This window comes from Corvus hawaiiensis, chromosome 24 (genome assembly GCF_020740725.1).
Source record: "Corvus hawaiiensis isolate bCorHaw1 chromosome 24, bCorHaw1.pri.cur, whole genome shotgun sequence".
Taxonomy (NCBI): domain Eukaryota; kingdom Metazoa; phylum Chordata; class Aves; order Passeriformes; family Corvidae; genus Corvus; species Corvus hawaiiensis.
In genome coordinates, this window is record NC_063236.1 from 5,819,348 (window position 1) to 5,846,105 (window position 26,758).

At 50.9% G+C, this 26,758-nt stretch overlaps 1 protein-coding gene across 1 annotated transcript; it reads right to left on the reverse strand.

Annotated features, from left to right (window-relative positions):
* Positions 1 to 1,164: 1,164 nt before the first annotated feature.
* Positions 1,165 to 26,328, reverse strand: KLHL12 (kelch like family member 12). The gene is made up of 12 exons (XM_048328065.1): positions 26,245 to 26,328; positions 25,797 to 25,994; positions 18,013 to 18,166; positions 17,010 to 17,227; positions 13,824 to 13,973; positions 11,992 to 12,106; positions 9,328 to 9,434; positions 8,226 to 8,421; positions 7,392 to 7,550; positions 6,073 to 6,171; positions 3,066 to 3,252; positions 1,165 to 2,745 (listed from the first exon to the last, which is right to left on the reverse strand). The coding sequence occupies exons 1-12, from the start codon at positions 26,326 to 26,328 to the stop codon at positions 2,619 to 2,621; spliced, it is 1,794 nt and encodes a 597-aa protein (XP_048184022.1). The 3' UTR covers positions 1,165 to 2,618.
* Between the last annotated feature and the right edge of the window lie 430 nt (positions 26,329 to 26,758).

Below are 26,758 nucleotides of genomic sequence, written 5' to 3' on the forward strand. Positions count from 1 at the left end.
AGCAGTTTGGGGGACAGGTGTCAGGAGAAGCTATTGAACATCTGGAGTGAGTGGTGAGCTGTTTATGGGAGGACCAGGTAGTGGGGAGAGGATTTGGAGCCATCAAAGGCTGCTGGGGCAGGATGCTGCAGTTTGCACTGAAATCAGCAGAATCTGTGTTTTGCATATGGGCAGATGAATTAATGCTGGGCTCCATCCATCCCACATGCCCATGGTGGACAAAGGAGCTGTAATTGTTTTGCAACTGCAGCTCTACTGTAACAGTATTAGAATTATGGAATGGTTTAATTTGGGAAAGACCTTTAAGATCATTGAGTCCAACCGTTCCCCCAGCACTGCCATGTTCACCACTAACCCATGTTCCCTGGTGCCACATCCACACATATTTTGAACACTTCCATGGATGGCGACTCCACCATTGCCCTGGGCAGCTGTGCCAGGGCCTGACCACCCCTTCAGGGAAGAAATTTTTCCCCAATATCCAACCTGAGCCTCCCCTGGCCCAGCCTGAGGCCGTTCCCTCTCCTCCTGTCCCTGCTCCCTGGGAGCAGAGCCCGACCCCCCCCCGGCTGCCCCCTCCTGTCAGGGACTTGTGCAGAGCCACAAGGTCCCCCTGAGCCTCCTTTGCTCCAGGCTGAGCCCCCACAGCTCCCTCAGTTGCTCCTTGTGCTCCAGACTCTTCCCCAGCTCTGTTGCCATTCTCTGGACATGCTCCAGCCCCTCCATGACCTTCTTCTTGTGAGGGTACCAAGACTGCCCCCAGGATTGGAGGTGTGGCCTCGGCAGTGAGGGATGGTTACCGGTCCTGCTGGTCACACCATGGCTGGTACAAGCCAGGTGTCATTGGCCTTCTCAGCCACCTGGGCACACCTGGGCTCATGTTCAGCCCCTGATGATTCATTATTGCTGTTGACTGTAATCAGAGTCTTTTCCTCCTCTCTGCTGCCATGCTCTTCTCCAACAGACCTTGCAACAAATTCCCTGCTGGTCTCTGTGCCAGAGATCTCACAGCTGGAGCAGCTGTTTTTCACTACTGGGCTGAAGCTGCAGGGCAGAGACACCTGAGGGTGGCTGCCTGGTCCAACACAGGGTTTGTGCAAACCCTTGATACAGCAGTTTGACAAACATCTGGAAGGTAGAGAACACACGCTAAACTCCCACTGGCTCAGGAAATATTTTATTCTTTATACTTTCATTAAAAAATAAACATAGGAAACAAAACCACAGAACACTTCTGTGATAGAAACAAATGCAGAAGGTCAGAGCATTGGCTGAAAGTGCATAATTAGGTCATGCTACCATGTCCCTGATCCCACCCTGTCCCCAAGCAAGGAGTCAGCAGGAAGCTCAACGAGCAGCACTACATGGAGCCCAGGCACTGTGGGGCTGAGCTGATGGCAGAGGGGAGCCCATGCTCCCAGGAATGCAGCGAGGCAGGACATGCTGAGCAGGGAGTGCTCCGTGAGCTGGTGTGAGCCACTGATGGAGCCTCACCTGAGCTCGTGGGGCAGGCCAGGGATAGCAAGTGTCATGGGATGTGGAGTTATGAGACAGGGGAATAAACAGCTGAGAACAAAGGGCAAAACGGAATCCTGGATGTCACTCCGGAACAGCCCTGGAAGCAGAAAAACCCTAGATAAAAGGAAAACCAACACAAAGAACTTGAGTGAAAGGCTGCCTTGGGTCCCCCTGCCAGGTCTGTCTGGGGACAAACCCCAGTGACTCACCAGCAGGACCTTGGTGGGCAGCAGCCACTGTGTCCCTACTCTCCTGGCCTCAGCTCAGGTGACCTCCTCACAGGGTGGGGCACAGGCACGGCCGCAGCACAGCCAAGCTCCTGGTGCCACACATCGTTTGCAGCTGGAGCTGTCAAGCTTTTTGAGGACACACGATGTGATGAACCCTGCTGAGCACCTGATCAAGAGCAGGAACGCTGCAGACGCTTCTGTGGCGGCAACGAGCTCCTCCCCTGCCCTCTGCCCCTGTGGCCTCAGGCTCTGTCTCAGTAGTTGACAGCTTTAACCTGCGACTCCGTTTGTGTGCAGCCCTGCGAGGACCCTGCAGACGCAGTGACAGTGCAGGCCCCCCTCACACACGCTCACCCAACCCGGCTCTGCACCCACGCGCGCTCAAGGAGCACGTTTGAACATTCAGTATGTACACGATGATTTGAAGCTGGAACATAAGAGCAGCTGGATTCACCCTCACACATCCACATGGCTGAGAGCGACCTGAGGACCCGCGGGGTCCTGCGGTGGCTGAAGAGGTGACCCAGTGGTATGTACATGTCCTTGGGAGGGGTCACCAGGCTGGCTGAGACCAGGCTGGGGCAACTCTGCTCTGCCCACAGACTGAGCCACAGGAACAGCAGAGAGTGCAGCTTCTCCTGACCCATTCACCCCCTTCCTCCAGCTTCCCACAGAGCCCCTGATTTCAAATGACTGCTGAGATCACACAGTTATGCACATGCTCTAGTCACAAGCAGCACAGAAAGCTGCTGTTCTGGTGCCTATTCCCACAGCATCCACAACTCTCAAGAACAGTCACTGCAAATCATTTGGGACTCTTCCTCCAGCTGAGACTTTTTAGAATGTTTTTCTTTGTGAGCTCCCTCCTGATCACTTCTCCCGCAGGACGCAGACTCCCGCGTCGCAGCGCTGCATCCCCAGGGAGGTGACCACTTCCCAGCTGTCAATGATGGGATCGTAGCACTCGATGCTGCTCAGCAGTGAGTTGCCATCGTATCTGCCGGGACAGAAAGTTACAAATGAAGGACGGTGCTGGAGGAAGGGGCTGAGGCATTCAGAGCTCTTCCTGGGAGGCTGGGCAGCTGCAAACAGCAGGAATAGCCCAAATTATAACCCCTGCATCAAGCTGCCATTGCTGTCTGCTGCCTCTCTCCTGCCTGCCTGGGCCCTGGACCTTTGTGCTGCCCGTTTTGGTTGGGCACGGTGACCCTGTGGGTGTCTCCTCTCATAGAGGAGAGGCCCCGTGGAAGGGGCAGCAGCTGTGTCCCCTCAGGTCACTTGTTCAGCACCCAGGGCTGCAGGACCCCGTGGGCTTACCCGGCGATGGCGTAGAGCCGGCCCCGCAGCACCGTGGCCCCCACGTAGCAGCGGGGCGTGGTCATGCTTGTCACCGTGGTCCAGGAGTCGGTGCGGATGTTGTAGGCTTCCACCGAGGAGAGGTGCGCCGTGCCATCGAACCCACCCACCACGTAAATGTGGTCATTGAGCAGAGCCACACCAGCCCCTGTGGAGAGAAGGTGGCACAGTCACACCCACGAGTGACACCGGCAGCACGGGGCTCGCTGGTACAAGGCTGAACAGGTCAGTTCCTCCCTCTTCACAGGACATTTTTTAAGAGCTGGTAACTGCGGCTTCTGTTGTTGTTGTCTCCAATATGATACATGAAAACGTCACTCCGCTAAACACTGCTGACTCTGTGCCATGGGGGGCCCAGGCAGCACAGCAGCACGAGACGTTTACCTGGGCTGACACCTGACCACAGGTGGGAGAGCAGAGCAGCACCAGGCCTGCTCTGCTGGCAGGCAGCTGGCAGGGACTGTCAGTACAGAGACAAGCTCCTCTGGTGTTTCTGACTCCCTGGTGTCACCCAGCTCCTGGCTGTAGCCTGGAGAGTAGCTGTACACTGCTCCATAACAGAGCTGGAGGAGGGATTTCCCTGACATTACTTCTCTGGAAGACAGGGAAATGAGAACTGGTTTCTACACTGTTGCAGAGGCAGAGGTGGCTGGAGCATCTGCCTGAACAGCTGTTCTCACAGTGCAGCAGACAATAATATGCTGGTCCAACTGGGAATTTATGAAACCAGCAGCAAATAATCCCCTGCCAGCCTTGGCTCCTCCTTGGCAGCCCCCTCAGGTACAGCACTGGAGGACACTGTGACACTACCATGCACTTGGTGGCCTTGGGGGCTCCTGCACCTGGGGACACAGTCAGCCCTGTCAGGCTGTCACCACCAACATGAACTACTACACTAATGAATACCCTGAAGGAAACGAGCCAGCTACCCTGCACTTGTAGGGCATGGATCTGTTTCTTTACAAACAGGGTATGAGACTTTCTGTTCCACTGAACGCATCCTCGCTTTCCCTCTCTGTCCTTGCTGAGAGCACCCGAACAGCTGGGAATGGCCAGGCTGGCCCAGTGGGCTCTCCAGGAGCTTTGGCTGAAGAGACCAAACCAAGGCCTAATCAGGGAAATCAGGTCCAGCAATGCAATATGGCCAAGGTCGCTGAGGGGTAGCCTCCCTCCAGAATCTGTCCTAGGAGGTGGAAAGAAACAAGGAGGAAATGATCTCTGTGAATAACGCCAAGATTACTTTTAGTCCTGGTCCTGGAATTCAAAGACCTGCATGTGGATAAGTCTTCTTTGGAGGCCAAAGAAGTCCTACAGGGCCCAAGGTCACCAGGACAGACTTAACTGACACCAGGATGAAGGCTGCAAGTACCTAAGCTATGACTAGTTAGGGGTGTTAGTACCAGAGTGGCAGCAAAAAACTTGGGCAAAAAAAGGCCCTTGGGCACACCCATGTTTCAGATCTTGGTACTCCAGGTCACAGTTGCAAGGAAGACACCAGCTGAGCCAGTGCTGGGGTCAGGAGTCTCACCATGTTGCTGCTTGCTTGTGGCACCAAGGAGCTCATGCTGCAGCCAAGGCACTGCTACTAAAGCCCCCAGCTCCTGTGGGGAGCTCAGACCTGGGAAATGCCTGTTGTGGAAGGCTTTTCCCTTGAACTCTGCTTTTGGTCTTGTCCAAAGTCAATCTTCTCTGGTGCTCAAAGCAGACTCATCTGACCCTCAAGCTTCCTAGAGATTTGTGGATTGGTCTCACATGGTGCCTCTGACTTGGAAAAACTTGCAGATTTATCCTGTTTTTTTATATGTAGGGTCTTCCTGGATGTGGAAAGTGCCCAACTCCTAAATCAAATCCATTCTTGGTAGACAAACCCACACTTAACAGGAATATCCCTGTCACAGGAATAAATATTTAAAGATCGGGGTTTTGGTGAATGCCACTGCAGGCACAAGAAAGCTGAAATGTTTTTGGAACAGAGCCCAGTTTTATTGAGTAGCCAGCACTTGGCCCTAACCAGGAACACTGCACAGGAATCACATGGAGCAGTGCTGCCCAGGCTGACTGTGAGGGGCAGTTATTGAAAGAAGCAGAGAAAAAGTAACTTCAAAAGGGATGTGCAACAGGGTCTAAGAATGTAACTCTAAGCACTGGGAGCCACACAGGTGTGAAGGCCCTGAGCAACCTGCCCACGCACACACAGGCAGGGCCAGGGCAGCTCATCAGCATGGCCTGGAGCTCAGGGCAGGAGGCCTGAGGCACACAGCAAGAGCAGGAGATCAACACACCTGGGCACACAAGAGCTACAGGAGCCCCATGGCAACTCGTCTGAGAAATGAAGGAGAGCCTAAACAGAAAGATACTCCAAAAGCAGGATTTAAACTGTGTTCTTGTCCTAGATACAACTTCCCACTTAAAGCTTGGATAGAACTCCAGGCAGAGAGACAAGTGAAGAGTTGGTGGGGGATAATAATGTCTGACTGCACCATTTGTGGAACCCCATTGCAGGGTGACACTGCTCTGGCAGTGCTGCTCTCTGTGCTCCTGCTGCCCTGGAGCAGGGCTCAGGTGAAGGAGCAGCCTGGCAGGGCACGCCTGCCGTCACCATGTCCCGTGCAGCTGACAAGCATTGACCCAGTACTATGGTCAGTTTGTGCCTTGTGAGCTCTTTTCCATGCCAAGCACTGTTCCCAGTTTCGGAAGTCACACAGCATTTCCTCTCCCTCCCTGTAACCTAAACCCCCACCACTACATTCCTCTATACACACCTTGGCGTGGGATGGAGACAGCAGGCATGTGAAAATTAGTATTTCTCTTGGGAATTCAAGCCAGTGTGCTGTAAAATCATCCCTTCTCAAAGCCAAACCACCCATGGAGGCCAGAGCACCCTCCAGGGCAGCAGAACACACCAGCAGTGACTGCTCCCTCAGTGCAGCAGGAAACACACTGACTTCAAGGCACTGTGGGCTCTTACCTGAGCGCTTGGTGGCCATTGGAGTGACATTTGTCCAGTGTCCAGTGTGGGGGTCATATCTCTCGACAGAATTCAGGATGTTCAGCCCATCATAGCCTCCTGAAACAAAACACAGGAGCAAACCACGGGGCTGATTTGGGGAGAATGTTTTCTGCGTAGAGAGCAGTTAACACGCCTGGTGGGCCCCGAGCACAGCGTGGCACTGCCATCAGCACAGCCCACCCTGGCAGGACGGAGGATCCTGCAGCCAGCCCAGAGCCAGCTCTGCCCCAACACTGCACTGGGCCATGTGGGACAGCATCACTTCCCCAAAGCAGGCCAGCCCCACGGAGCTGCCTCTGAGCACGCTGAGGCCACTGCTGGTGCAGCCCCGCAGATGTGCCGCTCCCAGGTCTGTGCTCAGGTCTGTGCTGCAGCCACAGCTGCACGAGGCTGAGCAGTGTAGGCTGGGGATCTCTCAAGAGAATACTAAAAAATCTCTGTGCAGCCCCAGCAAAGGAGCAGTGTGCTGCCATCCATCCTGGGGACAGCATGAGGAAGAGGAATTCGGGAGGGGGAAGTGAAACCCATAAACCAGGTTGGATTATGGCCAGGTTTGAGGCCAGGTTGGGCAGGGCTTGGAGCAACCTGGGCTAGTGGAAGGTGTCCCTGCCCATGGCAGGGGGTGGAATGAGATTAAGGTCCATTCCAACCCAAACCATTCAGTGGTTCTATGAAACAAGTGCCTAAGATCTGTGACTCCCCAGGAACAGGACTGCAACAGATGTGGGTGCAATGCTGGGCCTGCCTTTTCTGGGGCCCAGAAGGTGACCCACAGAACAAGCTTCAGAGTGCTTTGTCCTCTGGAAATCTCACTGTACTCACAGCTGGTGCGGTGCTCTGAAACTGAGTGCTACAGGAAGAAGCTGGAGAACAGACAGCTCAGGATACATTTCTGGAGCACTACAGCCACCATTGCTTTGTGTGGTGCAGGTGCACCCTCTGTCCCATGGCTACCTGCTTCATCTCTGGGCATTTAGACACTGCCCAGGCCACACAAAGCTTCAGCTGGCACTGCTTATCCTCCACACTTCAGCCATCCCTCAATCGCAGGGTGTGTAAACTGTGTGTAATTTGCAGCGTGCAGCATCTCCTGCAGTGACACGGCAGCTGCACTTCAAGCCACTGTGATGGGAACAGTGAGGTCAGGCAGCACTCACCGACACAGCCGGGAGTGCCCTGGGAGGTTAAACCTCTTCTAACATGGATGTGACACCTGAATGGTCACTTGTGTAAAAGGGCAGGCTTTGCACAACTCCCAGAGGTGCTGAGGTACCCACCGAGGCAGTAGATGACTCCATTGGCGACCACGAGCCCCGCTCCCTCCCGTGCTGTCTGCATGTCTCCCAGCATACTCCACTGGTCGATGTTGGGGTCGTAGCGCTCCATGCTGGTGTGACGGCGGCTTCCATCGAACCCACCCGAAACATAGATCATGTCTGCAATGACAGAGTGGGACCCAGCGAGTCAACCATGCACATGGAGCATGGGGGCCCTCACACACAGAGCAAAGCTACAACATGGACTGCAAACCACAGAAAACAGACCTTGGCACACTGGGAGCCAAGATGAACCCAGGCTCCTCAGCCTGGCTCACAGGCCCAACAGACAAACACAAGTCCCATCTGGCCTTTAAATCTGCTTCCTGCTGATGGATGAAAGAGAACATGCACATCCAGCTATTTTTTTCATGCTGCAGTACCACCAAAACACTGCCATGCCCAAACCCAAACCCTTCCCATGACGAGCCTCACGTCAGTACCTCCCCAAAGTCCCCACTCCTTCCCTGCACACGTTCCAGTCTCTCCAGTGCTGGATGGTCACAGCTGTACTTAGTGTCCTGTGCTCAGTGTTGCCCAACACTGTCACCACCCTCAGAGCTTCCCACTCCATAATTTCTCACAGAGCCCCTTTCCCCCAGTTCACAGATATGTGTTGCAGGAATGCAGCGGAGGCAGAGCTCCTCTCAGGATATGTGGGCAAGTTTTCCATTTCTGCATCCCAGTGATGAGAAGGCAGAATCTCAGGCTCCCCTCCTTCCCCAGAGCCAGCCCACTCTTCACATACCAGCTCAGGGCATGAGATGCTCTGCCCTGGCAGTGACCAGGACGTACCTCCAAGGGTTGTGGCTCCCGCCAGCCCTCGCCGCACGTTCATGGGAGCCACGGAGTACCAGATGCCATCCTCATCCGATGTGTAATCCAGGCACTCCACGGAGCTGAGGCGGGAGCGCCCGTCGTAGCCCCCGATGACATAGATGCGGTCATGGAGGGACACCGTGGCCACGTATCGCCGCTTCCGCGTGATGCTCTGAGACAGCGAAGCAACACGAAGGTCAAAGAGAGAAACAACACTGGGCATGGAGACCAACCACTGCTCTTCCACCCTCTGCTGCTGCTCCTTTGGGAAATGGCCCACTGTCCCAGAGCAGGCAGCACAATGGATTTAAAGGACACAGCCTGAGTGACTGTGTCTGCCTCTCCCTGCCATGCTCTCTTCTCAGGACCATGTCTCTCTGCACTCAAGTATTTCGCATTAAATGTATTTATCCTGTGCTGCTGCATCATCTTTGATGCATTTGGTATGTTTTGTTAGCCTCCCACTGGCTCCTGCAGACAGTGGTAATGGGAGAAAGTGGGGACTCTGAATATTTGATGAAGCTTTTAGCCTCCAAGAAAGATCAGAATTTTGGAACATCAGGTGATACTGAGTCTGCCCTGACCAGTGATATTAAAGAGGCAGTTCTCCACCATTTCACACAGATAAAGGTGATTTTAATTTGGGTAGAAATACTCCTCAGTGCAGGAATTCTCTCTTCCCGTAATGCTCCAAAACACTGCAAGCAGTGGGATCATGCAGCAGCCTGAAGACTGCACTGATTACACTGTTCCTATTGACATTCCAATTATCATCACTAACCTTAAAACTTAACACCCCTTCTCTAAGAAACATGATAGTTCTCACTCCCACAACCAAGATGTGGGTCTCTGCAGGCTCAGCTGATCAGGTCTATGACAACAACCCCCTCTCCCTCCATCACTCTGCAAACTGAAGTGGTTTCAGCATTCACCATGTAAATATCTGAAGAATTTCTCTCAGAAATCCTCAGCAGATTGCACAGGACAGCCCAAGGAGACTGTTATCCAGCTGGTGCTGCAGGATCAGTGTTTGCTCACAGCCTGGTCAGCCCAGTGGTGGTCAGAGCCAGTCCCTTACCGGCAGGAAACTCCACTCCTGGGTCTTGGGGTCGTACTTCTCCACCACATCAATGGGGGACTGCTGGCTGCCAAAGCCGCCGATCACGAGCAGCACTTCGTTAGCTCCTGAGGCACAGAGGGACAGCAAAGCCAAGTCAATCCCTTCACAACCAAAGGGTCACCTCAGGGGAACAACCTGAAGAAACTCTGAGCCTTCCCTGGTGCAAAGCTGCCTCTAAATCCCTATTTTCGTCTTGGCTCTGGGGAAGGGACCTAACCTGGCTCAGGCACTCCCACTCCCTCTGTGCTCAGCAAGGAAGAGAAAGGAGAAACTCTTCAGAGCATGTGGCAGACAACTGACTGAGGTGTTAGGAGCTTGCTGCTGGAGGGCTGTTTCTCCTAACACCAGACAAGCTGCCTCAGACAGGTGCTGAGGTTCGCTCCTTTATATCTCCTTTTGTATCCCTTCCACTGTTTTTCCCAAACCTCTCACCACCCCATAGAATCTGGAGGAGAATCCCTGCTGCCTCCTCACAACACAAGGTCTCCTCTTGGTAGCAAATGACATCCAGACCTGATTTAGGGGACTTTATATACCACGTAACTGAGAAACAAGTCAGGCTGTCTAAAGCTTGGAAAATGAATTAAATATTTTCCCAGGAATTGTCTCTTAAATCTTGTGTATTTCATTTCAAAATTGCCTTCCCATTACTTTTTTTTTCTCTGAGATGGTCTCTGAATTTTTATTTCCTCCATGACTGTTAAATAACAGCTGTGACCTGGAGAATTGTAACTTCCCCTGTAATCACTGCCTGGAAGCAGGCTTCTGTCTCAGGTTTAGAACAGCTCAGCATCCCCTGGACTCCTTGGGCCCTTTCTGGAACAGGGAGTTTATCACTAGAATTTAGGACCATCCAGCTTTTCATTGCAGAAGGACTGAACACCAAGCAACAAACATTTAACAAGGCCTTGTCTGACACAAAGCAGAAAAGCTGCCACCTCAGATGAAGAATAATATAAAAAATAACTGGGAAGGATTCACAAGAGCTCCAACATCTTGGAAAGCCTCCTTTCCAGTAAGATAGCTAAAAGTGCAATCACTTCAGTTCTCACATGCAAAGTTAATACACGACTTGATAACAGTTTAAAAGTGACACATTGCTGATATCAGATGGTGTGGAATCAATTAAAAGAGCTAGGGCTGAATCCAAAGGGTGAACCTCAGCAATAATGTGCAGTTTTAACCCATACAATTAGACAATAAAACAGTTTTTTAATGTCTTTTTTATCAGGTGAAGTATTTCAACTAAGAATAAAATGAAATGTATTTTTCTAAAATCACAGAATCACAAAATGGTTTGGGTTGGAAGGGACCTTAAAGCTCATCTCACTCCACCCCCTGCCATGTTCAGAGACAGCTTCCACTATCCCAGGTTGCTCCAGGCCCTGTCCAGCCTGGGCTTGGACACTTCCAGGGATGGGGCAGCCACAGCTGTTCTGGGCAACCTGTGCCAGGGCCTTCCCACCCTCACAGGGAAGGATTTCTTCCCTAAATTTCCCGTGTGAAACCATTCCCCATTGTCCCATTGCTACAGTTTGTGATGACAAGTCCCTCTCTGGCTTCCTTGTAGGCCCCTTCAGATACTGGAAGGCTGATGCCAATGACAGGCTGAGCTGAAGTGCAGGTCTTTGAAACTGGCATAGGAATTCCCACAAAATGTGCTGAGGCCTGGACTATGCAGGAGCAGAATAACAACATTCCCTTCAGGCCAGAAGAGTTTGATCAGTGTGTCTCTGACAACCCTAATCTGCCCTCCTCTTTTTGTGGTTAAACTGCTTTCTGTCCCCTGAAATGGGCCATGAGGGGATTTTGGGGTCTCTCTCCACCACATCTGCAGCAGCACTGGAGAACACACAAGGAGGATTCCTTGCAGGGACAGTGGTCCATGCTGGCACTGATGGCAGTGCCCTGGGAGTGCACCAGGATACAGGCACGGCACAGACAGTCTGACAGAAGAAGCCAGTAAAATACTTTTCCTTCTTCTGTAGGTCATTCCTACATTTATGTTGCTCTTGAGTGCTCACAGCCCTAAGACAAGCCTTTTCCGAACAATTCATGACCGTGCTTGGTAGGAGTTACTGAAATAAAGGAAGATATCATCATTGATTTACCTTAACAAGGCTAGGGAGAAAAACAAAAGCACCTCTGAAGGGGAAGAGGGACATCTCCATCTCCCTCCTTGCACATTCCCCCGTTCAATTCGCTGTGGAAACTTGCTGTCACTGTAAGGCAGCTGTCACTCACCTCACAGCTCCATTTTGGACTCTGATACCTGCCTCTTCAGACAGGAAGAAACTCTTCCCACAGTTCTTGGACAGCTGCATGCTGGGACAAATGTATCTGCAGGCACCAGCAACTCAGGAAACTGGTTTTAAGGCCACAGCAGGAGCCTGGGATTAAAAGCAATCAACTGGTCCCCACACTGGCACTAAGCAAACATGCTCTGTAAAAGAGGCACTCTCTCCTTTGCTCCAGTCCCCTCTCTGTCCCACTGGGGACCATGGGATGACAAAAGCTACTGCTGTGAAGAACATCAACACAATTACAAGGCACTAGACAAGGTGTCTGACACACCACCTGCCAGTGCCCCGGCCCCTCTGTGTCCTTTCCCCTGCTGCTCACCCAGACGTGCTCGTGTCCTGGGTCCTTGCATCTGGCTCCGGAGCTCGGGCCGAAGGTGGAATTTCTTGGCTTCGTCTACAAGGTCTCTGCACTGCAGGCTGCAGCGTATAAAAGGCTGGGGAGAAACATGAGTCACTGGTACATGCAGTGTATTTTAAGAAACCTCAGAAGAACTGTCCTAAAGCCAACACTCATCAGCTCAGACAGCATGTAAAGGACTTGTGTGCAGGCTGCAGTGTCCTGGTGGAGACACGGCATGCAGAGAAATGCAAAGGCAACTGAAGACCAGATTGCAGCTGAGAAGATACGGCTCCATTCTCACAGACTGGCACTGAAGGTTCCTTAAGGAAAATGGCTGCATTGGAACACTAAGGAAAAGTCACTTCTACTCCATTTAAGCCAGCAGAAGTATGACTAGGAAGGGGAATTGGCAGTGAAACCACACTTGATCTGCCCCACATAACTCGTCCTGCACCTGCCACTGGAGAAGAGGTGGGGAGCACAGCCCAATGAAGCTGTTCAGCTGATCTGTTGCCCTGATCCCTGTGCACGTGAGACATGGGAGTTGTGAAGAGGCAACAGAAGCACTGAAGTGTGAGGGGCACCCAAGGACAGCTTCATCTCCTTGCACAATGCCATTGTAATTCCCTCCCCTAGCCAAGGGCCCAGACCAACCTCCCTTCAGCTCAGCGCTCATTTCCCCTTGGGTGTTTGGTGTACACGCTGCTTCAGTAAGTTCAGATTTACCTTTACAGGTTCCTGGTATCTGTGTCAGGCAGCCACATGGGGCCAACGCTCCACTCTCCACACCACCCCAAGCTGAGGATGTGCCACCAGTGTGTGGCACTGCCAGACTGGACAGGTCACCCTGCATGGTCACTCTGAGAGCCGAGGGCTGTACACGCTCTGTCTCAGGCTGGATTTGGAACAGATCTATTTGTTTTGGTACCAGTCCCTTTTCCATTAGCTTCAATTTCAGTTTGAAGTGGACCATGACAATATGACTGAACACCCTTTAGCTCTGGCACAGCCTAACACAACAGCCCATTAGGTTGTCCTGATTTACTAACATCCATGATCTATGACATCTGAGATGACTGTTGCTAAACCAGCCTTTTCCTGACGTAGAGAAACGTCTGTCATTCACCAGTCAGCACCTGTCAGGTGGCAAGGGCTAGTAACCCTTGAGTACGTCCTATCACCATCTAACCTGAAGGCTGGTTTGACCTTCTCTGGGCCTTCCTTTGAAATCTTGCCTGGGATCAGCATCATTTCCTGTCTGGAATTAAACTTGCACTGAAAAGCTTAATTGTCTCTTTTCATCGTCCCCATTTTGGGTTGCCTCTGCAGCATCTCAGAATACAAAGCAGCAGTGTTAGCCATGGCTCTTGGCTGTGTATTGGTCCTGGGCCCACACAGCTCCTGTCTTTCTCACTCAGAGGTACTTGCTGGCCATCTGGCCCTCAGACACCCTCTGAGGAGCCATGACCTCCCTGAGATCAATGCCAGCAATCTTCAGCCTGGGGAAGGGGACCTGTCAGCGCTTAGGAATGACGGCAGAAAGCACTTGTTGGAGACTGTAACAGATGACAACAGAAAGGTGCAGAGACAGCTGACTAACGGCCCTGGAGAGGGAACCCTGTGGCTGCAGAGCGGGATGCTGTGACTGCTGGCACAGCACACCACTGCTCAGTGTGACGGCGGCACTGCGGCTGAGCAGGGACAGCTCCACAGGGTCACCATCAAACAGGAGCAGCAGAGGAGAGCTTTGAATACGTTCTGTCGGACAGCAGAGCCCAGCCAGGAGCACGCAGCGGCCGCCGGCGCTGTACCTCGGTGTCGATGACGTCAGTGATGTAGCGGGGGGTGAGCAGCGGCATCCGCACGTACTGCAGCAGCTCCGGCAGCGACGCCTCACGCTCCTTCTTCGAATGCTTCACCCAGTTGATAACCGCCTCGAACACCGGCTCCTCAGAGTCCACCTGCAAAGAGGAGGCACATCCTGATAGGATGACAGAATAACATTGGAGCTACTGCCATGGAGCACACAACATGCAGGCTGTTGGCACTGCTTCACAGCGAGCAAGGGAGCAGGACACTTAGCTACGAGTCTCTTAGGGAAATCCCCATAAGCACAGTTAAATTCCCTCACTTCCTTTTCCTTACACTTGCATTTGTTTTTTCCCCTGCAGCTGAGATCAACAATGGCAGTCCAAGTCCCAGAGCAGTGAGCGCTACGGTGCGGATCAGAGCCCAGAGCTGGAAGCTCCATCCACTGACCAGTGGGAACTCACAGGACAGCTCCCCCAGTTCTCTGTGGAGCAGGAGCTGTGGTTCTGCAAAATTCAAAGTGCCATCATAGAGGTGATCAGAATCATGTTTCCTTTGCACAGCGAAGTGTCTGGCTTAGGCCCCGGCAGCGCCGTGCCCACGCGCTGCCCCTCGGACAATCCAGCCAGAGCAGGTACATTTAAGGTATCTTTTTATTTCAATCCACCTTTTAAAAACTACAAAGGATTTCAGAGTGGAGAGCCCTGGGGCATGAATGTTACTGTTTATTTCTACTGTTTACTTTATTTTATTACTAATTTATTTCTCCATCTCCAGTCTCCATTTAGGAGTGGCACATGCTGGTGCTTACACCACTTCCAGAGATTACACTGACTAAACCATCCAAATTTGATGCTGTTAGAGAACCTCAGGTGCTTTGGACAGCTATGACTACCAAAAGCAAAAGAATTGTAAAAATCTCAATTATATATTACTTAGACTTTGTTTTCTTTTTACACATCTAGCAGATCATCCAACATAAAGGGAAATCAGGTACAAATTTATTATCACAAAGTCGTTAACTGAGACTAAACATGAAGATAAAAGAAGAGCCTGTGATGAAAGGACTGAGCCTTCCCACCAGCCTACGACTGGTCCCCTCTGAAGTCCAGTTTGAAGCTGTCAGGCAGAATGTTTTGAAGCAGGGAGCCCCAGAGGTTAATTATGTTAGGCATTCTTCTAAGCCATTGTTTTATATTTGTTACAGTGTAATTTGGAATGGCCTCTTTCTCTTGGAATTGCAGGGAAAGGACAATTAGAGCTCACAAAAGGAGAGCAGATTACTGTACTGTTTCCAATTTCCCCACCTCCTCTTTAAACGCAGTAATCCTGCGTTGATTTATTCCCTCCTGAACGGAATGTCCTCAGATATATTTAACACCTTTATTGTTCATTAACTCATTTATGTTTCCTGATAAATGATGAGTAACATTTAATGCAGGATCACAGTGAGGACCTGTAATTGCACTTCTTGAGCAGCCCAGAGATTTTCTGAGGGTGTTCTGTGAGCACACTCTTGATTCCGCACAGCACCTCTGTGCTGGCACAGCAGGAGAGAGACCTGCTCCTTATCCCAGACTGGTTTGGGTTGGAAGGGACCTTAAAGCCCATCCCATTCCACCCCCTGCCATGGGCAGGGACACCTTCCACCAGACCAGGTTGCTCCAAGCCCCATCCAACCTGACCTTGGACACTTCCAGGAGTGGGGCAGCCACAGCTCCTCTGGGCAACCTGGGCCAGGTCCTCAGCACCCTCACAGGGAAGAATTTCTTCCCAACATCAAATCTAAGTATCTCCTCTTTAAAACTGTTATCCCTTGTCCTATCACTCTCTGCCCATGTAAAAAGTCACTCTTCCTCTTTTTTATAAGGGCCTTTATAAGGTCTCCCTGGAGCCGTCTCTTCTCCAGGTCAATCCCCCCAGCTCTCCCAGCCTGGCCCCAGAGCAGAGGGGCTCCAGCCCTCAGAGCATCTCCGTCACCTCCTCTGGACCTGCTCTAACAGGTCCGCGTCTTTCTTGTGCTGAGAACCCCTGACCTGGACAAAGTGCTCCAGGTGAGATCTCACAAGGACAGAGAAGAGGGGGAGAATTACCTCCCTTGCCCTACTTGTCACATATTCTTAAGGTACGACAGTGCATGCACAACACACTGCCTGCTGCAAGGTCTGAACCAGCCCTTCCAATCCACAAGGAATGTCGCTTCGCCTGAGCGGATCATCCGAGAAGCTTGGCTGGGTCATTCTGAAGTTCCTCATTATTTCCTGCTCCCAGCCCAGAAGCTGCTCTCAGTATCATCACAACCCACAGGAGGCTCAGCCCCTCACAGCACAAACACCAAACACACTCAGCCTTTTCCACTGTGGATCCCGGCTGGAGCAGGGTCCTTCACCACTGTCTCACATGCTCTTTCTCAAGCAGCCTCATTAACAAGAGGATGTTGCCGTGGCTGAAGACCACTTTCAAGGAATACAGCAACAATTCTCCTCTGGCTACCCCTGTACTGGCTTTTCAGGAATCCTACCAAAGATATCCCATACGTTGGTTTGCTTCCAAGCATTCCTGTTCCCCTGAACTCTGAGTAGTGATTGCTTTCAACTGCAGTGAACATTAGCTCTTGACAAAATCCATGTCAATAAGTAATCAAACTCTCTCCTCATTACCAGGGAATGTTCAACTGGTTCATAGAAAAGGTGGAAAAATGTATTTGACACGTTCCAGTCACATAGCACATCCTCCAGAAACTCACCGTCAGGGAACTAAGTCTCCCTGTAATCCCTGCAGAGTCAGACCACCCCGCACCATCCTGGGGATTCCTTGTGCTGCTGATCAGCAGGCAAACAGAAGTTAAAGCTTGGGGGTATTTCTGAAATGTAGGCATTGAGACAACTTGTCTTCTCCAGGGAAAGGAGGGAATGAAGGGCCAGCAACTTTGCAGAGGGAACTAACTTACTGTGATTAACTTGCAAGAACCACTTGTGTGACAACAAATTCTTAGAGAGAAGCTACATGTTATTGATAAAATTCAGATTACAAACTAGCAAAAAAAATTAATTAGACGCTTCTTGAAAATAAATTTCAAATTCAGAAACTGTGTGAGAAGTCCACCCCAGGAGTATGGACTAATTACTGACTGGTTTCAATGTTTTATTTCAATGCTTTGCACAGTAATGGTACTTTTCAGGTTTTACCTGAATTTCATCACACTTGATGAGCTTTTCAACCTCTTCTTGATTTAAGAGGATAAACTCTTCATGCTGAACCACCTCTGGAAAATGTTTCTGGCTGAAGACCTCTGCAGCTTGCATTAGATCCACACAATTGTGTGTCTCAGCAAAATCCCGAATGCCCAAACAATTTGATGGATCCAGCTGGCTTTCTAGAAACTCACAGCAAGCTTGTTTCACACCTACGGAAAATTGGAGGGGTGAATGAGCACTGCATGCTTACTATCAATCCACTGCTTTGGCAAGGGCTTCAAAAAAGAAGTTCTAAGCAATAATGAAAATCCAATTCAAATAACAAGAAAAAGTACTACAGAAACACACACATGCATGTATTGCTTTGGAGACTGTGAAGACACTTGGAGCAGCCAGGCCACGTGTTTGGGCTGGTTTGAGCTCCGGCTGTTCTATTCCAATCAAAAAATTACATCAATCTGATACTAGGAAGACTCCAATGTGAGTTGTACTCAGCTTCATGGATTATAAACCACTAATGTGTCTGCTAGTGGATACAGTATCAGATTCCTAGGTCTGTGATAACTTTAGGGTAAGTTGTCTGCGATTTGGGATAATTGTCTGGGGTAGCTCCATAGGTGCATGTGCAGTGACAACAACCAGCCTGTTACCGACCCAGACATACTGTGATGGCAGGTCAAATACATCCAGGATTTGCTTATTAGAGTAATATAACTGAGCAGTAACATTTATGTGCTATACAGCTCACAATTCCTCTTGGGAATACTCCTGCAGAAGTACAGTAGCCCAAAGCATGGAACCTGTTTTACCATTTTTTTTGCACCCAAATCCGTTCCTCTACCAATGAGACCACAGCGCATAAGAAAACAGAAGTTTGATATAACTACTTACAAATATAATTCCTCCCCCAATCTCTCTTCCATGCACAGAGGGTCAAACAAATCAAATCTCTAAACAGCAGCAATGGTGCAATTTGTGCTAATCCTTGAATTACCTTTCAGTTGAAGCAGACATGCTGCTGGCAGCAATTCTTGGACGTTTTCTACTGTCACATGCACAGTTTCTGTATATACAAAGTCCAGCAGGATTTCCATGGTGGAGGCCGTCAGGCCCTGGATATCCACACAGGGTTTATCTTTCTCTGAGAGCTGTAAATTAAAAGAGAGACGCAGCTTTATTTTTCATTAATGTAAGCAGAAAGCCCACAACACTCAGCAGGTTTGAAAACAAGATCTGTCAGAGGCTTCAACAGAGATTTGTCCTTTCTATTCTGGCGCTCACTGAAAGGATATGGGGAAGGAGGGAATTTCCCTACAAAATTCACTTACAGGATGAGAAAGAGACAAAAGTTTTTTATGGATCAAAAGGACAGTCACACTGCACAGTAAAACCTGTGAGCTGAGATCTGAGTCAGCAGAGATTACGTGTGTCACCTGTGCAAGACAACTAAACACTCTCCTCCATGCAGTACTCCAAGCTTTACTCCAAGGGAATTCCTCCCTGAGCTGGATGTGTGTGACATGCTGGCAGTTCACATGGAGTCCCCACCTAAGTGCTGGCCCAAACTAGGTTCTTTCAGCTGGCGTGAAAGAGGCCAATCCACACCCAGAGTCCAGGTATTTGATTCATTTCAGTTCAGCACAGAGAGGGGGGGCTGGAGGCCAATCCCCAAAGCCAGCACATGACCAGCAAAACTGTTCACTTTATATTCATTTTAGCAAACAAAGGCATTAATGTTCATTGGCTACAAGTTACCTAGCTCTCTCATTAATTAGCCTTCTATCTTCTATTGATTTATGATTTCCTTGCTTCTTACGCTAATGAGTCCCATGCTCAATCTTTCTCTTCCTCTGGGTCAGGGGACTTCTGCAGTAGGTGGCTGTGAGTCAGTGGTCGCAACGTGCCTCTGCTGGAATTACCTTCTACCCGTTCAGAGCTGATTCAGCACAGCTGCTGAGCTGGCTTTATCAACTTCTTCCTTATTTTGGGAGTTTTGCCAAGTGTCTCTGTGGCCCAGAAATTTGGCATCTCTGTGCCCTCTATCAGTAGGACAGCCTTCTGCCTGAGCTTTGGTAACTTCCCCATGGCATGTCAAGCCCTAAACCTGAACAAGTCAATTCTACTGACAAGTAATTTTCCTTTCCAACACCTGGACATTTTCACCACTCCACTCTAAAACCAATCCAAAGAAAAAGCTTTCTCAACTCGTCAATTTCCTGATTCAATTCTTCAAGCTTATGGTGAACTTCATTCCTAAAATGAAATGAAGTTAAAAGACAGTTTGTGAAGTGATGGCACATACACAATCCAGACTTTGTCCCCTAACTATTTTATCACCTCTGTGATTAATTTTGGAATAATTATTTTTTCCAAGGAACATTATCCTCCTAACGGTCAATCTTTGGGAACAGCAAATTCTGTGAATCCATCAAATTTGCACAAAACAGATTATATTTCACAAAGCATCAGCTTCGTGGTTCAGTGCCCCCAGCACAGAGCTGCTGGCAGAGCATCCGATGATTCCTGACCAATGCACTGGCTGGTGGATTCACTAATCACACCCTGCACATTGCTGCCAGCTCAGCAGCATGGCTGCACCTCAGGAGATAATGATCTCCCTGTGGCACGCTGCAAAACCAGGCCCTGACTTCTGGAGCAGTCAGCACCAGTGCAAGCACAACGCAGACGAAAGCCCGTGGCTTCTCTTGCCAAGAATGGGCCCCAAGTTGGTATAGCCAGTTGGGCAGAGGCTCAGGGAGCAGAAAGCATGGCCAAAGCACCATCACTGAGCTTGGAATCTGCCACAGCTGGGGAAAATGGAGGTGATACAGGAGTAGAGAAAATATGAGCAGTGGAAGCTGCTCCTGCAGAGGCACTCCACGACACGGCAGAGATGTCTGCCAGGACTGAGCCATGTCTATGATGCAGAGATACACTTGCAGTAGAGAAGCACAGGAGGTAATGGTGAACCTCGAAGGAATTTGAAGGAAGAGGCCTTTCAAATCTGTTGACTCAGTGAACAACCTTTATGGCTTCCAAAGTCGGGAAGGAACAGCAAATTACCTTGTCTGACCTGCTGTGTGACAGGCCAGGCATTGCATTCAGAAGCTAAAACCAGTTCCTGCCTTGGGCCAGACAAAACATTCCTGAAACAAGACTAAGCTGTTTGTTGTAGGTTAATGGGGTTCTGGGGTCCAGTTGGGACGGCCGGACGTAGACGGTGACGGATGGAGACGAGAGATCTCTATAGGCAGGTCTTGGGACACAGTCGGTTTATTGCAAAGGGCGTGGGTATTGGGGCACTGCTCAGAGCTGGTAGACTCAGCTCTGAGCAGGCCCAAGAGAGCAAGAGAGTAAACGGGTGAGAGAGAGAGAGTGTAAGAGCAAGAGTAAGAGCAAGAGTAGAAGTGGAAGAGAGGAATGAATAGAAGAGAGAATTAAGGAATGTCTGAAGTCCTGGTTACAATACAATAAATCATCTTCTGTACTGAATATTCTAATTGTCACTAACCAATCTAATACAAGATACAAATCCTATAGCATTTACATACAGCCTATAAGAGTTCTTATATTACCATAGAGTGTTACATCTTAACTTCTAAAAACTACTCTTTGGACCCCTTCTGCTGAGCTAGTAGGGTCTGCTCTGACCCTTGGACCTGTTTGCAAGCAGAGGGTATTGTTCCATCAAGAGGGGATTACTTCAGTGGCCATACCATTGTTTTCCAGTTGTTCAGTAACTAAGACTTGGTATTTCAAAAGTGGCTTTCATTTCGATGTTGCCTGTAGTTTTCATATTCCCAAAATCTTTTGTCAGGCAATCATATTTACAAGGCTTTCCTGTTTCATCTTCCCCAACAGTTTGTACCACAAACAAAGGACACAGATGTCACCAAAGGTCAGAACTGATCAGACAAGACTTTCAGATGATTCCAGTAAGCAAATGGAGACATAGACCATACATATTTAGGATCAAAGACGTTACAAACTTCTGTTGACCTCCTGGCAGCTGTAAACATCAGTTCTTCACACATCAGCCTGGAGCTGGTAAAGAAGCTCCTGATGCACAATCAATATTCAATCATCAGCCATGCACATACTCTATACTGCTGACCATAACACAAACCATGGGGACAACATTAATACCACAGAGATGATTAATTCCTGCTTCCCTTGTATTTCTGCTACACTCCACTACTTGCTTGTTATTTTGCTCAGTTTACTCACATGCTAAGGATGCCAGGAAGGAAGGATGCCAGGAAGGATGGAAGGATGGAAGGACAGAAGGATGGAAGGATGGAAGGAAGGAAGGAAGGAAGTATTTCACATAACTTCACCTACATATGTGATGCAGAATTGGAATCCTACCATCATACCTTAAAGAAGGATCTCAGTGTGGAGACAACTTGATTCTGAACACAGAATCATGGAATGGTCTTGGTTGGAAGGGACCTTCCATGGACCCTCTCTGTCAGTTCAAAGCCATTCCCCTTTCTCCTGTTAACTCCAGTGAAAAGTCTCTCTCCATCTTTCTTGTTGGTTCCCTTCACGTACTGAAAGGCCACAATTAGGTCACCCCAGAGCTTTCTCCAGACTCAACAATCCCAATTCTCTCAGCCTTTCAGACTCATGAGGACTCTGAGCTGAGCTCCAGCCTGTGTGTGTAGCATTGGAGAACTGCCTGCAGTGCTCAGTGCTGGGCTGTTGAGACACAGACAGTCCCTCGTTCATCCATACTGGCATGTATTTGGACTCAGAATGCAAAATGATGATCATACAATGCTAACCAACACAAAGGGCAGGAAGCTTTCCTCTCCAAGGTGTTCAGTGTTTCCTTTTGTGGTTGTTCAGTGGCACCAGACACAGCTCTCCATCTCTGCTGTCAGAATTTCAGATCGGTTTCCCACTTTGTTGTTTAGTATCAGAGCTCTGCTCACTCTCCCTGAAGGGAGTGTAGTAGCCAGGGATTGATACTCCCTCACACAAGCACATTTCTAACGTCATAAATAGTCTGCAGCAGTAGAAATCCCAAAATCAACTGCAGCATCCAGGAAAACAACTGAAGAGAGTCACTTTGAGGCCTCAGGAGTTTTACCTCAAGATGCCCAAGCTGCTGAAAGCCTTAAGGCAGGGGCTGCAGGTTACAGCTCTTTTGTGAAACACAATGTTGCTTCTTCCATTCCATCCATCAATCATTGTGCTGGGTTTGGCTGGGGTAGAGTTAATTTCCTTCCCAGTGGCTGGCATGGGGCTGTGTTTTGGATTTGTGCTGAATGTAGGGACAATAATGGACATGTTTTTGTTATTGCTGAGCAGTGGTCACACAGAGCCAAGGCCTTTTCTGCTTTTCATATTGCCAGGCTGGCGAGGGGGCTGGGGGTGCACGGGAAGTTGGGAGGAGACACAGCTGGGACAGATGACCCAAAGTGATCAAAGGCATATTTCAGACTGTATGACACCATGCTCAGTATATAAAGTGGAGGGCAGAAGAAAGAAGGGGGAGGGATGTTTGGAGTGATGGTGTTTGTCTTCCCAAGTCACTGTCACGGAACCCTGCTTTCCAGGGGATGGCTGAACACCTGCCTGCCCATGGGAAACAGGGAGTGAATTCCTGGGTTTGCTTTGTTTGCTTTCCATATTAAACTGTCTTTGTCCCAACCCACAAATTTTCCGGCTTTTACCCTTCTGACTCCCTCCCTGATCCTGCTGGTGGGGGAGCAAGCACGGGGCTGTGAGGGGCTTGGCTGCTGCCTGGGGCTAAACCATGACAATCATGCAACTCACCCTGCAGGAGAATGGGTCTAAAATTTTGCAACCCCTTTCTTACCCAAGGCTACTTCTTGTTTTTGTCTTTACTAATGCAGACACACAAAAGTACACTGGAATAAACCCCAATTTCTTCTCACAGGGGAAGAGAAATGCTGGCATGACAGTGCTAATGTGTGGCTCACTGTACTCTGGAGGGCAATCACAGCACAGTGAAGTTGACAAGTTGACCATGTAAGCACCTGGAAACACCAGCTGCTTTCAGAATATTTCTCCATGCTGGGGGGAAAAGAACCCTTCAGTTTCTAGAACACAGCCTCCAAGAGAAGACAGAATAGTTTCTTTCTGAGGTGGAGCCAATGATCAGCTCTTAAAAGATCCTAACTTATGTTAACTTGGCCAAACAGAGAAAAATATCAGTGCACAACCAAGATCCAAGGGAGATAAAACTGCTCTGCAATTTTCACTACAAGGAACAACCCTGTAGGTAAAACTGATGGTCTTTCAGTTCTCCCACACTGCTCAGCACAGGGGCAAAGGAAAGTGTTGTAAAAAGCCTGGGGTTCATCAGGTGATCAGTGGCTTCTCCTCATTCTGTAAAATGGGAACAGAAAATGGGAAGAAATTAATACTAAGCCAGACTGAGAACTTTTTAAAATGTTAAAGTCAGAAGTAAGAGAAGGAAGGAAACTTGAGACACAGAGAGGCAAAGGCAGTTCTTTATGACAACAGTATCTGCTGACAGTCTCAGTGTTGTACTGGCCATGCACAGATGTGACACCAAGAATACTGTGACATAACCCCAGGATAGAAGACCAGGAATGCCATGGGCTAACCCCAGGATCAGTTCTGAACAAAGCCTTGTGCAGCCGGGTCTGGCACATTAGAGCAGCCAAGCAGCCCCCAGACTTGCCGGAGGCAAGCGATGGAGTGTGGAGGAAGCCCTGGCAGGGCCTGTCAGTCCATGACACCACACACACAATGAGCTCCCTGGAGTCCCAGCCTGGCCAAACCCTGCACCCACAAGAGCCTGGAGAGTGTCCAAGCACTGTCCCATCACAGGCCCCGACACACTTGTCGCTGACACACACAGGAAGCAGGTCCACTCTGAGGCTTACCGAGCTGCCCCTTCCTGGAAGGAAGTTCTCCCACAAACACTCCGTAATTGTGTGCCCCTTGGCAGGTTGGTCACTTAGGGTTTCCATAACAAAGGAACAAGTTTGGAAGAAAGACTAAGCAAAAGAAGCAAACCCCTTAAAGCAGAGGCAGTGTGGGAGTGCGAGAGGGCAAGCAATTCTGCCCACTGGGCACAGGCGTTCTCCCAGGGAGAATTTAATTTCCTAGGAAGACTTACATGTCTGAATGAAGGTCACTATGATGTTACAGTTAACATGAGTGTAATGAAGCAAGAGACACCTCAGCTCAGACTCAAAGCACACCAACCCCCAGCCTTTGTTAGCAGCCACAAAGAACGTTCTGGAGCACACGGAATGACTGGATCTCTGCACAAAGTCCAGAAGTCAAAAGCACCAACAGGAACGTGGAGGCAAACCCAGAGAAGCAGAGACACTCTGCTGTACTGGTGAGCACCTGGAGCTACTGGAGAACAGAAAACTTCAGCCTCCAGGGACTAATCTGCTTTGTGCATTTTCTTCATTTAATTACATTTCCTTCATGCAGAGAAAGAGCATAAACCTGATGAATTTACAAATTTCATGAAGATATGGACAAAAAAAATATATTGGTCTGTGGTCAGGCCACACATTCCTCATTTTGGTTTCTTTGCACAGGACTGTAAAAACGGAGACACCTGCTGCCCCGACAGCACTGAGCGCAGTGGGCACACAGAGAGCTCTGCCACAGCCTTCATGCCTCGGTAAAACAAAGAACAAAATCATTCTCTGCTGCAATGACTCTTGGGCTAGCAGGGAGGGCTTTAGGACCTGTGAGCTACTTAATAATGTTTCTCCCTGCTAATGGGGAAGGCGGTAGGATAAGGAAAGCATCTTCTGTAAGAAAAAGCTGCAAAGATTGACTCAAACTTATAAAAGACAAAGCCAGGCAAAGCATCTGACGTTTAACAGCGAGTGCCAGTTCTAGCTCAAACAGTGCCTGTCAGTGACTCAGGGAAACAGCACATAGGTACTGCAAGTCTCACAGTCAGGGTTGAGAGCCAAGGTGCTCACAGGTGAGATGTGCTGAGTGCAGCACCTGGGGCTCAGAGTCACCCCAGCCCCAGTGACACCCCCATGGCAGGAGATCAGCACAACCCAGCACACACCAGCTCTCAGCCAATGCCAAGAGGAGCCCGGAGCACGCATCAGACACCCTCCATTGCACAGAAAGGGCTGCCCAGACTCCCCAGCTCGGCACCAGGGCAGGAAAGATGCCCAGAACCACAGAAATCACAAATCACCGCTAGAAAAATAAGTAAATGCATCAGAACTCTCCGGTTTGGCAGCTCAGCCCGGCAGCTCACTGGGCACAGGGTGGTCGCAGCAGACCATGAATCAAGATCACAGTCCGTGCCACAACCTCTAACTCCCCACCAGGTCATGATAAAGGGCTCTGGGGCCACCATAAGAAGGCACAGAATCACCTCGAACTGCTCCAGGGCCAGCAGGACAGAATCCAGAGGGCTCCAGGGCCAGCATGGGGGGATTCAGAGAGATCCAGGGCCACCACGGGGGGACCTGGAGCCCATAGGGAAACCGAGGGCCACCGTGGGGAAATCCAGAGACACCAAGGGCCACCACAGAGAAATCCACGGCCACCACGGGGGGTTCCTGAGGAACCCAGAGCCACCATGAAAGGATCAAGAACCACAACGGGGGCATCCTGAGCAACCATGGGGAGTATCCAGCGGACTCCAGGATCACCACAAGGGGATCCTGGGCCCTCACGGGGGGATCCTGGCCCAGCTGCTGAGCAGCTCAACAGAGAGCAGCCCAGGCACTGGGCGCCCCTGCCTCCTCCACCCACGGAGCACCCAGGGCCGGCGGCAGCACCGACCTCGCTGGTGAACATGGCGCAGAAGTAGTCGCTGCAGGCGGCCAGGACGATGCGGTGGGCCGGGAAGTCCTTGTGTTCCACGCGGAGGGTGACGTCGCAGAGCGTGTTGCTCTTACGCAGGGCGTTCATGGCGTTGAGGATGGACTTGGCGTGGGAGTTGGTCATGATGTCCTTGGGGGGGGCCATGGCGCGCGGCACCTGCGGGCACAGCCAGCACGGCCACATGGCACGGCGCCCGCCGCCGACAGGGGGCGCTGCCGCCGCGCCGCCCCGCCCGCCCGCCCTCAGCGCCCGCCCCGCCCGGCGCCCCCGCCCACCGCGACCCCGCGGCGCGGCCGCCCCGGCGACACCCGCCCGGGGCAGGCCGGGGCCGCCCCGCCCGGCCCCGTCCGGCCCCGCCCGACCCGGCCCGGAGCTGCCCTGCCCGGCCCGGCCCGGCCGCACTCACCGCCGCGGGGAGAGGTCCCGGCCCGCACACCTCGCCTCCCCCCGCCCTTCCCTCTCCCCGCGCCGCGCGCTCTGATTCCGTCATCGCGCCGCGCCGCGCGCAGAGCGCCCCGCCCCTGGGTGCCGGGCGGTTGCCGAGCAACGAGCCCGGGGCGGGCCCCACAGCGCCCCCCAGCGGCTCCCGTGGGATAAGGGACCCTGAGGGGCGGGGGAAGGGTCTGGAACGCCGGGAGCGGCTGAGGGAGCTGGGAAAGGGGCTCAGCCTGGAGCAAAGGGGGATCAGGGGGGACCTTGTGGCTCTGCACAAGTCCCTGACAGGAGGGGGCAGCCGGGGGGTGTGGGTCGGGCTCTGCTCCGGGGGACGGGACGGGATGAAAGGGAACGGCCTCAAGTTGTTCAGGGGAGGTTCAGGTTGGATATTGGGGAAAATTTCTTCCCTGAGGGGGTGGTCAGGCCCTGGCACAGCCAGCCAGGGCAGTGGTGGAGTCACCATCCCTGGAAGTGTTCAAAATATG

Coding starts and splice junctions, on each gene's coding strand:
- KLHL12 (XM_048328065.1), bottom strand. CDS start 26,328: ATGACGGAATCAGAGCGCGCGGCGCGGGGAGAGGGAAGGGCGGGGGGA. Junction 25,995..26,244: donor CGGGACCTCTCCCCGCGGCG/GTGAGTGCGGCC, acceptor CTGTGCCCGCAG/GTGCCGCGCGCCATGGCCCC. Junction 6,172..7,391: donor TGGAGTCATCTACTGCCTCG/GTGGGTACCTCA, acceptor GTTTTGTTTCAG/GAGGCTATGATGGGCTGAAC.